The sequence below is a fragment of the Oncorhynchus keta genome, chromosome 25 (assembly GCF_023373465.1).
Source record: "Oncorhynchus keta strain PuntledgeMale-10-30-2019 chromosome 25, Oket_V2, whole genome shotgun sequence".
Taxonomy (NCBI): domain Eukaryota; kingdom Metazoa; phylum Chordata; class Actinopteri; order Salmoniformes; family Salmonidae; genus Oncorhynchus; species Oncorhynchus keta.
Genome location: NC_068445.1, coordinates 7,031,301 through 7,044,532, shown reverse-complemented (window position 1 = coordinate 7,044,532; position 13,232 = coordinate 7,031,301). Strand labels below are relative to the sequence as shown.

At 43.2% G+C, this 13,232-nt stretch overlaps 1 protein-coding gene across 4 annotated transcripts in view; it reads right to left on the bottom strand.

The window, feature by feature from the left end:
- Nucleotides 1-12,821, bottom strand: part of LOC118358045 (rap guanine nucleotide exchange factor 1-like) — a 53,754-nt gene extending 40,933 nt beyond the window's left edge. The window contains exon 1 of one of the 4 annotated variants that reach the window (XM_035735427.2): nt 12,557-12,821. In XM_035735427.2, coding sequence (XP_035591320.1) covers nt 12,557-12,584 — 28 coding nt within the window. In that variant the 5' untranslated portion in view covers nt 12,585-12,821. The remainder of the gene's footprint in view (nt 1-12,556) is intronic. The other 3 variants (XM_035735428.2, XM_035735429.2, XM_035735430.2) reach the window with 3 other exon arrangements.
- Between the last annotated feature and the right edge of the window lie 411 nt (nt 12,822-13,232).

Sequence of the window (13,232 nt, the reverse complement as noted above, 5' to 3'; positions counted from 1 at the left end):
TTCCTGCACTCATTTGAGATCATTTCCACACTGCCACGTAGGGCTGCACGATATGGGCAAACAAATGTAGGCCATATTTGAATACAGCGTTTGACATGACAATTAAAGAAATGCCAGGGAGGAGTTATTTTCAAACAAAGTGTTGGTCAGTGTTTCCTAGGGGACCCTATAATTTTTTAATAGATTAAACATTCTCTTAGTTACTTAATGTACCTAACATATTCATGCTTTGCCTATTCCTCTGATTTAGAAGGTACTGTTGCACAAACAACATGATCATTTAGGCATATACCATCACTGGTATCTGGCTGTACAGCTAGCTACGTTTGCTCTGACTCAATACATTTATTAGCTAGCTCGCCAGCTATTTAGCATTAGCGGATAACATGAACTAGCGATTAGTATTAATGCGAACACGATTTAAAAGACAAACTAGATGTTTGCGGATGTAAGAAACAAACAGTGTAATTATAGAGCGCTTGTGGATTTATATTAAGCAAAGTGGAAATAACATTCTTGTCGTCAACATTGTTGCATGACCATGCAGACTGAATGAACTCTTGTGTCTCGTGGTCGAGCAACAACAAATGCGTTCCTTCAGTGACAGAGGGCGGGGCTAGGTCTGTGTGCAAAGCGGCGTGGAGAGACAACTCAAGTAGTGAAGTAAACTATTAAAATGGACGTTACACACAGTGTATCACACCTAACAAACCAAACATTGAAATAGCGTTATAGAAGGTAAAAACCCAAACCGGTCCGTGCATCAATACTGGTACGTAGTAAAATACAGTATACCGCTCAGCCCTAGTACAGTAAATCTAATTCCCCCCAACTTTGTAGCCTAGCTGATGTGGAATCGCTAGCTAGTTAGCAGTGCGCTAGTAGCATCCCATGTGCACGTGACACCACTCCCCCTGAGACTTGAAGTAGGCTAGTTGTTTCCCTTGCTCCACAAAGGGATATGGCTTTTGTGGAGTGATAGGTAATGCTGCTTCATGACTGCAAAGTGTTGCTGTGCAGAAGATCACTGGTCCCTGGAAGCTCCAAACGGGCACTGCATAGCCAACACTCATTTTTCCTGAAACACTAGTAGTAGAGCATTTCCATCTAAAAGGACCCACGAGCATCAACATGTGAAGTTCATAAGAACATATCAAATTGGAGGGTTAAATGATAGCGAAGAGTCTATATTTTGGGGAAATGAAGGCAGACACATTTCAGCTTCCTACTTCGCAACAAAGCATCCTTCACTCATGCTTCCAAATAAACTCAAGTCACCGTATCAGTATATTAGTCAATGTTATTCTCGGGAGCTACCCGGAACATATCCCAGTCCGCGTGATCAAAACAATAATGAAGCATGGATTCCGATTGATTAGACCAGCGTTGAAGTCCTTAGAATGGGTACTTCCTGTTAGAGTTTCTGCCTATAGGAAGGGAGGAACAAAATGGAGTCATGGTCAGATTTGCCGAAAGGAGGGCGGGAGAGGACCTTGTAGGCATCCCGGAAGTTGGAGTAGCAGTGGTTGAAGTGTTTTAGCACCGTAAGTACTAGGATGGATGTGTTGCGAGAACTTCGGCAGCCTTTTTCTCAAATTTGCTTTGTTAAAATCCCCAGCTACAATAAATACGGCCTCAGGATGTGGTTTCCAGTTTGCATAAAGTCCAGTGAAGTTCTTTGAGGGCCATTGTGGTATCGGCTTTAGGGGGGAGGGATATACACGGCAGTTAATATAACCAAAGAGAATTCTCTAGGGTTGGCCTCTGAATCAGTTCAATTGCCCCGGGGGGTTCGAACAAAGGATCTGCTTCGGGAAAGTCATATTCCTGGTTGTAATGCTGGTAGTGCTGGTGAGGTACCGCCGCTCTGATACACAAAAGTTCTTCCCAGCTGTATGTAATTGCACAAAACAATTTCTGGGCTAATAAAAGTACAAATAATACATAAAAAAGCAAAATACTGCAAAGTCTCCTAAGAGCTAGAAGCATGGTAGCCCTATCCGTAAGCACCATTGTCACCCAGTTTCAGTGTATAATAAAATCAGCTGCAAAGTTCTGCTTGAATGCAGAGGATGTCTTGTTTCTTTGCGTTTACGTCTTGCTCCAGGATACTGGGATGATGTTGGTGTAAATGTGTCAACATATTTGAGGTGTTGGCGGCTGCATATGCTATTCTCGTTGAGCATGGTGACATACGGTTAACATTTTATCCACAACTCTCTGTTCATCGCCGTTGTAATCTACTGGGAAGTCAAAATGATGGAGGATACTCCAATTCTGGTTTTTCAACCTCATCACACAGAACTAGTTCCCAGCTGTGCCTCACAAAAGGACGGTTTGAAATCCACCAATTAAGATTTAAAAAATAGATTACAATGTGCACTAATTGTTTTCACGGAATAGCCTGAAAATAGATTTACTTAAAGGATGTAGGCATAACCTATAGCCTAGTGTTTTTATTTTGTAAATATACAATTTTTTACGTATTCATTCGGGTTCACAGTGCGGACCAAACCGGTACGAATATGTTACACGGTCCTCCCTTCCACTGGCATACTGTTCTTTAGCTAATAACGGTTTTCTTTGTCTTTCTGTTGTCTGGATGTCAAACCAAGAGAGTGTTAAAACAGTCCGAGTCTGGACAACGCCTCCCTCTCTGTCCATCTCTCCATCTGCCTTGCTTTCTCTCCAGTTAATGTCACCTCTCCCAGCTCTTACTGACACCTACCCATGAGCCCCCTCTTGTTCCATTTACTGTAACCAGCATCCTCACCCACTGAGCACCGACCAACAGTAGATGTCCATGAACGTTGAAAAGTAGTTCAAATTTGGTCAGTCCACCCTGGCCTTGGATGACACCCGCAGTGAGACAGCCTCCTCAGGCTATGCCTCCTCAGGCTATGCCTCCGTACAGGGCACAGAGAAGCACAGCAGCCCAGCAGACGAGACCCACACATTTGAGACGTTGGGGCACTATCCTGACCCTGGGTCAGTCCAGGTGGCCATCCAGCCCCATTATGACAACCTGGCCTTTGAGGGCGACTCACAAAACCAACTGGAACCTCGGACATGAACAGTATGCTCACTCCAAGCACTGGAGCATGGCTAATGGGACTTGCACCACAATCAATTACATTCAAAGATGTTTCCTGTGGTCATGAAGCAAGTGAAACCAGGAATGTGGGCCTTAGATTATTCATAGGAAAAGAGGCCTCAACCTACCTATGGATATCTGTTTAACATTAAATTGATGAGGCAATTCTTCGATGCACTTACCACTAAGTTAGGAAATTGTAATGTTCACTCTTGTTCAAGTCCAGTTTAATTCTGGTTGAATTTAATTGTACGTTTTAATGATTTATTTGATTACGTTTGAGGTTTAATTCCTTCAGTCAATGGATCAGTTAGTTACATATTTTTACATGTTTTTTTATAGCTAATTTCACACCCACAGTTTACTGGGATAAGACTACTCTCCATGTGTCTGTTTTTTAATGGGGTATTATAGGTGACAGTTCTCATGACAATGAAAGTTTGAGGTGATATGCAAATTCAGTTGTAAGTCGCTCTGGATAAGAGCGTCTGCTAAATGACTTAAATGTAAATGTAAATGTTAATGTCCAAAGATGGGATCAGATTTGGTCCGGTCCATCATAGATGTGTGTTTCACAAGTTTGGATAGTAGAGTACAATACAGTATATTGTACTATACTCTACTGGACTGTACAAACCGCTATCTTACTCTGCTCTTCTTTGCTGTGCATTAGATTCATAATAATGCATTTCTGTGTAGTACAGATCAGGGACCCATGATATAATTCAGTTATCATAATTCCGTCACCGGGTGTAAATCCACTTCACTTGCTGTAGTTCAATAACCCAAATATTTGTTTTCCCAATCTCAAGGTGCTATGTCGTAGTTGACAAGCCATACTTTCTACAGACTTCTTTGAATCTTCATTTGGAACAGATACACGACGCACACAAAGAATGTGGACACCCATTCAAATGAATGGATTTGGCTATTTCAGCCACACCCGTTGCTGACAGGTGTATGAAAATCGAGCACACAGCCACGCAATCTCCATAGGACAACATTGGTAGTAGAATGGACTTACTGAAGAGCTGTCACTTTCAACATGGCACAGCATACAATGACATTCTAGACGATTCTGTGCTTCCAACTTTGTGGCTACAGTTTGGGGAAGGCCCTTTCGTACTTCAGCATGACAATGCTCCTGTGCACAAAGCGAGGTCCATAGAGAAATGATGTGTCAAGATTGGTGTGGAATTTGACCGGCCTGCACAGTTCCCTGACCTCAACCCCATTGAACACCTTTGGGGTTAATTGGAACGCCGACTGCGAGCCAGGCCTAATCCCCCAACATCAGTGCCCGACCTCACCAATGCTCGTCGCTGAATGGAAGCCTTCCCAGAAGAGTGGAGGGTGTTGTGGCAGCAAACAGGGGACCAACTCCATATTAATGCCCATGATTTGGGAATGAGATTTTTTCCCCCAGACGAGCAGGTGTCCACATACTTTTGGTAAGTAGTGTATTTAACAGAGTTATTGGAAAATGTGGCCACATAAAAATCTGTGGGAGATTTTACAGTAATTCTATCACCAAAGTATGCATCTGCACAGTTCTTTCACCAACTTAGTTTTTGTACATTTTTTTTAGCAGAAATTGTTAAAAGTAATCCTTGTGCATAGAGTTGTAATGGTTTGTTAAACTTTGAAATCATGGTTTTTGTTTGGTATACATTTTAGAGTGGAAAAAAACTAGCAACGCGTGATTCCGTTACTGTGAAATTTCCCAGTAGTACACACAGTAGCAAATACAATAGCAGCTTGTAGGGAAGCCAGCAGATCCGACCCGCTTGCTTTAATTTTTTAATTTTATTTAACCAGGTAGGCAAGTTGAGAACAAGTTCTCATTTACAATTGCGACCTGGCCAAGATAAAGCAAAGCAGTTCGACAGATACAACGACACAGAGTTACACATGGAGTAAAACAAACGTACAGTCAATAATACAGTATAAACAAGGTCTATATACAATTTGAGCAAATGAGGTGAGAAGGGAGGTAAAGGCAAAAAAGGCCATGGTGGCAAAGTAAATACAATATAGCAAGTAAAACACTGGAATGGTAGTTTTGCAATGGAAGAATGTGCAAAGTAGAAATAAAAATAATGGGGTGCAAAGGAGCAAAATAAATAAATTAATTAAATACAGTTGGGAAAGAGGTAGTTGTTTGGGCTAAATTATAGGTGGGCAATGTACAGGTGCAGTAATCTGTGAGCTGCTCTGACAGTTGGTGCTTAAAGCTAGTGAGGGAGATAAGTGTTTCCAGTTTCATAGATTTTTGTAGTTCGTTCCAGTGATTGGCAGCAGAGAACTGGAAGGAGAGGCGGCCAAAGAAATAATTGGTTTTGGGGGTGACTAGAGAGATATACCTGCTGGAGTGTGTGCTACAGGTGGGAGATGCTATGGTGACCAGCGAGCTGAGATAAGGGGGGGACTTTACCTAGCAGGGTCTTGTAGATGACATGGAGCCAGTGGGTTTGGCGACGAGTATGAAACGAGGGCCAGCCAACGAGAGCGTACAGGTCACAATGGTGGGTAGTATATGGGGCTTTGGTGACAAAACGGATTGCACTGTGATAGACTGCATCCAATTTGTTGAGTAGGGTATTGGAGGCTATTTTGTAAATGACATCGCCAAAGTCGAGGATTGGTAGGATGGTCAGTTTTACAAGGGTATGTTTGGCAGCATGAGTGAAGGATGCTTTGTTGCAAAATAGGAAGCCAATTCTAGATTTAACTTTGGATTGGAGATGTTTGATATGGGTCTGGAAGGAGAGTTTACAGTCTAATCAGACACCTAAGTATTTGTAGTTGTCCACGTATTCTAAGTCAGAGCCGTCCAGAGTAGTGATGTTGGACAGGCGGGTAGGTGCAGGTAGCGATCGGTTGAAGAGCATGCATTTAGTTTTACTTGTATTTAAGAGCAATTGGAGGCCACAGAAGGAGAGTTGTATGGCATTGAAGCTTGCCTGGAGGGTTGTTAACACAGTGTCCAAAGAAGGGCCGGAAGTATACAGAATGGTGTCGTCTGAGTAGAGGTGGATCAGAGACTCACCAGCAGCAAGAGCGACCTCGGTCCAAGAATGTAACCCTGTGGCACCCCCATAGAGACTGCCAGAGGTCCGGACAGCAGACCCTCCGATTTGACACACTGAACTCTATCAGAGAAGTAGTTGGTGAACCAGGCGAGGCAATCATTTGAGAAACCAAGGCTGTTGAGTCTGCCGATGAGGATGTGGTGATTGACAGAGTCAAAAGCCATGGCCAGATCAATGAATACGGCTGCACAGTAATGTTTCTTATCGATGGTGGTTAAGATATCGTTTAGGACCTTGAGCGTGGCTGAGGTGCACCCATGACCAGCTCTGAAACCAGACTGCATAGCAGAGAAGGTATGGTGAGATTCGAAATGGTCGGTAATCTGTTTGTTGACTTGGCTTTCGAAGACCTTAGAAAGGCAGGGTAGGATAGATATAGGTCTGTAGCAGTTTGGGTCAAGAGTGTCCCCCCCTTTGAAGAGGGGGATGACCGCAGCTGCTTTCCAATCTTTGGGAATCTCAGACGACACGAAAGAGAGGTTGAACAGGCTAGTAATAGGGGTGGCAACAATTTTGTCAGATAATTTTAGAAAGAAAGGGTCCAGATTGTCTAGCCCGGCTGATTTGTAGGGGTCCAGATTTTGCAGCTTTTTCAGAACATCAGCTGAATGGATTTGGGAGAAGGAGAAATGGGGAAGGCTTGGGCGAGTTGCTGTTGGGGGTGCAGTGCTGTTGACCGGGGTAGGAGTAGCCAGGTGGAAAGCATGGCCAGCCGTAGAAAAATGCTTATTGAAATTCTCAATTATGGTGGATTTATCAGTGGTGACAGTGTTTCCTATCTTCAGTGCAGTGGGCAGCTGGGAGGAGGTGTTCTTATTCTTCATGGACTTTACAGTGTCCCAGAACTTTTTGGAGTTAGTGTTGCAGGAAGCAAATTTCTGCTTGAAAAAGCTAGCCTTGGCTTTTCTAACTGCCTGTGTATAATGGTTTCTAGCTTCCCTGAACAGCTGCATATCACGGGGGCTGTTCGATGCTAATGCAGAACGCCATAGGATGTTTTTGTGTTGGTTAAGGGCAGTCAGGTCTGGGGAGAACCAAGTGCTTTATCTGTTCCTGGTTATACATTTCTTGAATGGGGCATGTTTATTTAAGATGGTTAGGAAGGCATTTAAAAAAAATATCCAGGCATCCTCTACTGACGGGATGAGATCAATATCCTTCCAGGATACCCCGGCCAGGTCGATTAGAAAGGCCTGCTCGCTGAAGTGTTTCAGGGAGCGTTTTACAGTGATGAGTGGAGGTCGTTTGACCGCTGACCCTTTACGGATGCAGGCAATGAGGCAGTGATCGCTGAGATGTTGGTTGAAGACAGCAGAGGTGTATTTAGAGGGGAAGTTGGTTAGGATGATATCTATGAGGGTGCCCGTGTTTAAGGCTTTGGGGAGGTACCTGGTAGGTTCATTGATAATTTGTGTGAGATTGAGGGCATCAAGTTTAGATTGTAGGATGGCTGGGGTGTTAAGCATGTTCCAGTTTAGGTCGCCGAGCAGCACGAGCTCTGAAGATAGATGGGGGGCAATCAGTTCACATATGGTGTCCAGAGCACAGCTGGGGGCAGAGGGTGGTCTATAATAGCAGGCGGCAACGGTGAGAGACTTGTTTTTAGAGAGGTGGATTTTTAAAAGTAGAAGTTCAAATTGTTGGGTACAGACCTGGATAGTAGGACAGAACTCTGCAGGCTATCTTTGCAGTAGATTGCAACACCGCCCCCTTTGTCAGTTCTATCTTGTCTGAAAATGTTGTAGTTTGGAATTAAAATTTCTGAATTTTTGGTGGTCTTGCTAAGCCAGGATTCAGACACAGCTAGAACATCCGGGTTGGCAGAGTGTGCGAAAGCAGTGAATAGAACAAACTTAGGGAGGAGGCTTCTAATGTTAACATGCATGAAACCAAGGCTATTACGGTTACAGAAGTCGTCAAAAGAGAGCGCCTGGGGAATAGGAGTGGAGCTAGGCACTGCAGGGCCTGGATTCACCTCTACATCGCCAGAGGAACATAGGAGGAGTAGAATATGGGTGCGGCTAAAAGCAATAAGAATTGGTCGTCTAGAACGTCTGGAACAGAGAGTAAAAGGAGGTTTCTGGGGGCGATAAAATAGCATCAAGGTATAATGTATAGACAAAGGTATAGTAGGATGTGAATACAGTAGAGTTAAACCTAGGTATTGAGTGATGAAGACAGAGATATTGTCTCTGGAAACATCATTGAAACCAGGAGATGTCATTGCATGTGTGGGTGGTGGAACTAATAGGTTGGATAAGGTATAGTGAGCAGGACTAGAGGCTCTACAGTGAAATAAGCCAATAAACACTAACCAGAACAGCAATGGACAAGACATATTGACATTAAGGAGAGGCATGCTTAGTCGAGTGATCAAAAGGGTCCAGTGAGTGGAGAGGTTGGTTGGGGGTCACAGCGATTTAGACAGCTAGCCAGGCCATCAGTAGCAAGCTAGCATAGGATGGAGGTCTGTTGTTAGCCACCTCTTGCGTTCCATCAGTAGATTAGTGGGGTTCCGTGTGGTAGAGGCGATTAATCCAAATCACACAACAACAACAAAAACAATAGATATAGTTATAGAGGCCCAAGAAGAAACATAATAATAATACAAATAAATTGTCCGATTGTCTATTCAGATAGCAGCCGGTAAGACAGCTAACGGTTAGCAGGCCGCAGATGGGCGTTCAGGTAACGTCGCGATGGAGGAGCCAGCCGGACCTCCTTCGGGTAGATAACGTCGGCAGTCCAGTTGTGAATGCCCGGTGGGGCTCCGCGTAGGCAGTAAAACGGGTCCGGATAGGTGACTGCAGCCCAGGAGTGATTGATGGAACTCAGGAGTGATTGACAGAGCTGGCTAGCTCCGGAGTAATTGATGTTTGCTCCGGAATCGACGAAAGCCGATAGTCACACGGATAGCAGCTAGCTAGCTGTGAGATCCGGGTATGAATGCCCAGAGAGCAGTTGAAATCCAGGGACATGGAGAGAAAAATTGGTCCGGTATGTTCCGTTCCGAGCCGTGCAGCGCCGTACAAAACTGGCGATAGATTTTCGAGCTAAAGGATAGCTGATGACCACAAACCGTGGTTAGCTGAATACTAACGATTTGCCAGTAAAGAAGCTAACTGGCTTCTGAACGAGCTTCTGAACTAGCTTCTGGCTAGTTTCTGGCTAGCTTCTTGGAGGATTACAGATTTGAGGTAAATAATACTTTTTTTATAAATATAAATTGGTGAGGCGGGTTGCAGGAGAGTGTTTTGAAGATGAGTTGATGGAAAATAAAAAGTATGTGAAAAAAGTTATATATATATTTACAAATACAGGACACGACAAGACGAGGACAAAAGACATCTGAACTGCTATGCCATCTTGCTTACAGCTGCACTGGGGTCGGACAGGCTCCTTGGGTAGATTACGAAAACGCGGAGCCAGCGCAAGATATGGCTCGGAAAAAACATACATCAATCCAGGGATGAGACAATGCTAGCTAGCAGTAGCCACAGCAGCCATTATGGAATGTCGTTGAACAACAAAGAAACTGATTGGGCACAATAGCCATTTTTGGAATGGCAGTGTGGGCTTCTGCTACCAAGCATGAGGATTAATGGCCATTTCTCATTCCTGGATAAAGGTGTGTTTTCCGAACCATATCTTGTGACGCTTCCGGGCGGGCTGTCCGACCTTAGTGGAGCTCTAAGCATGTGGGTCAGATCTGCTGGCTACTTGTAGGGGAGAAAAGACACGTGCTGCTCCACTTGCTTGCACTAGCCTAAACCTTTTCCCATGGCTCATGAGTTACAACCACCATTGGGCAAATACCCAGTTCTTTAAAATCAGACCCCATCTGTAGGCTACACCACAGAGTTTGTTTTAATTAGGCTACAACACATTTTGAAACTCGTATTGGGACAACGTCTCTAGAATTTCATGATTCTACTTGCTTGTTTGCACAAAACCACAAATTATAGCATAGTGTGGAATCCGAGCTAATAAACCATTACGGAATAGATACACCAGGAACATATTTTCAATCCATTCATAACCAGAGACAGACATTTTAGTGCAAAAACAAACAAGGGAAATAGACTGAGTAGGGCATACTGTAATTTGGACATTCTTAGGGGTGGGACATACAGTGCATTCGGAAAGTATTCAGACCCCTTTGACTTTTTCCACATTGTTAAGTTAGCCTTATTCTAAAGTTGTCCCTTATCAATCAACACACAATACCCCATAATGACAAAGCAAAAACAGGTTTTTAGAAATGTTTGTAAAACAGAAATACCTTATTTACATAAGTATTCAGACCCTGTGAAGCATTGTGGTGGCAGTATCATGCTGTGGGGTAGTTTTTCAGCAGCAGGGACTGGGAGACTAGTCAGGATAGAGGGAAAAATTAACAGAGCAAAGTACAGAGAGATCCTTGATGAAGACATGCTCCAAAGCTGGGGCCAATGTTCACCTAACAGGACAACAACCCTAAGCACACAGCCAAGACAATGCAGGAGTGACCTAGGGACAAGTCTCTGAATGCCCTTGAGTGACCTTTTATTTATTTTAACTTTATTTAACTAGGCAAGTCAGTTAAGAACAAATTCTTATTTTCAATGACGGCCTAGGAACAGTGGGTTAACTGCCTGTTCAGGGGCAGAACGACAGATTTGTACCTTGTCAGCTCGGGGGTTTGAACTTGCAACCTTCCGGTTACTAGTCCAACACTCTAACCACTAGGCTACCCTGCCGCCCCAAAGCCTGGACTTGAACCCGATCGAACAACTCTGGAAAAACCTGAAAATAGCTGTCCTATTCAAACCTGACAGTGCTTGAGAGGATCTGCAGAGAAGAATGGGATAAACTCCCCAAATACAGGTGTGCCAAGCTTATATCATCATATCCAAGACGACGCAAGGCTGTAATCACTGGCAAAGGTGCTTCAAAGTACTGAGTAAAGGGTCTGAATACTTATGTGAATGATATTTCAATACATATTTCCATACATGTGCAAAAATGTCTAATAACCATTTTTTTCTTTGTCATTATGAGGTATTGAGTGTAGATTGAGGGTTAAAAAAAATCAAATCAATTTTAGAATAAGGCTGTAACTTAACAAATATGGGGAAAAGTCAAGGGGTCTGAATACTTTTCGAATACACTCAGGTATGAGTAACAAACATACCAAATTCATTCCAAGGTTGCAAAAAAAGATAGGTGGGCTTGACTCCCGTCCATAGCAGTCTCAACTAGCTCTCCAGTGACAACTCACAAAATACATAGAACACATACATGGTACAAGTGGCAACAGATGGGGACACTTGACTGAAGAGGAAGAGACTCTCCAGTCAAAGGAGCTTTTCAGTGTTCCGTGATATAGAGAACTAGCCATGACTCATAATAGTTCGAGAACCCAAGCTAAGGGGGAAACTCAAACACAGTGAATTAAACAAAGTACTTGTCGTTCTCCTCGAATAGCTAGTGCCTGATTAGTAAAGTCAGTGCTGGTGGTGCATGAGGTACTGTAATATTACCAACCCAGATTAGTACGTTACCATTATTGCCTATAAAAAAAACATAGGGATGGAAAAAAAAAACACTTAAGGTTACTGTACTAACGTTAGCCTACTAATTTACAGTACCTAGCTAGACCCCACCACGTACCCTAGAATGAATGACGACTACTGTCACTGTGCATCTTAAAAGTAACATGGATTAGCAAACGAGGTTAGGATGTAGCGAAAGTATTTAGCTACTAAACGATAGTTTAGTACCGTTACGGTCAAGACAACATTCTATTCGGGCTACAGCTGACTGTACTGTAGCTACCTACAGTAGCTAGTCATATTCCATAACGTTAAACTCGTCACCATCTTTTCAGGGAAAAAAGGCAGCTAACGTTAGCTAGCTAACTTGACTAATATAACCCGAATATAGCTAGCTATATTGCAACATTGTAGCTAGCTAGAACACACGTTATGAAAATCGCTAGCTAACGTGTCAGTTAGCTAGCTACCTAATGTTTTCAATTTCAATTACGTTAGCTAGCTAGCCTAGCATGTAGATAGAACATCTATCCAATTCTAGCGCACTCTAGCTAGAAATCAAATATTATCTGGCTCGCTAACTAATAACAACTCGCTAGGTAGTCAAACACTGATTGAATGTTTAGCAAATATTGACTATGTAGTAGATAGCCAGCTAGCTCCTGTTACGACAAAAATGTGGAAGTTTGGTGTTAGAATCGGCCTTTGATCCACAGCTAGACCAAACCACACTGGCTGGCCGCAATTCTGGCTACAAGAAGAGGCAGGCAAACCCCAGACTAACAGCTAGCTACCGTTAGCTATTTATCTACCTAGTCCAGTCTAGACGAGCTTACCTTGCTTACTCTCTATTTTCCCCGACATTTCGAAGCAGAGACGGTAACGTTAAACAAATTAAAATCAGTGAGGTATGTTGTCCGTTTATTCTCTTTTAATCCCACATCCTTTAGCCAAAGCACTTTTTTAGCTCGGACCGTTCCGACGCAAATACAACAGCCAGCCAGACCCCGATGATGATGATGATGATGATAGGCAGACTAGCAGCAGACAACTCGGTTCTGTATCACAATCAACACCTCCCTCTTGCGGCTGGAATTAAGAAATGTGAGCGCACCGTACGGAAAGGTGTGCCTTCAGGTGATGGATTTAGCTAGACTAATCAGATTCAAGAGAGAGAGAGGGTTAGACGTTATTGACTCTCTTTTTTACTTATACATGGTTCAGTATAGGAAATAAGAGAGAAAATAAAAATAGTACATATTATGGTTTTAGTGGAGTATGCAGCTCATATTATTCCAAATGGAAATCAAAAACAGTAGCTAATTGCAGTGGTATGTATTCATGGATGCCAAGGGTTGCCAGGCCTCCCCAAAAACTAAAAATACATGTATAAAATAATTTATCTTTGGTCTCTGTGTTTTCATAAGTTTCCTTCAATTTGCATGAGGCTGAATGTATCTCACTGGAAAAAGCATCAAACCGAGCGAAACAACGCTCCTCTGTTTCTGTATG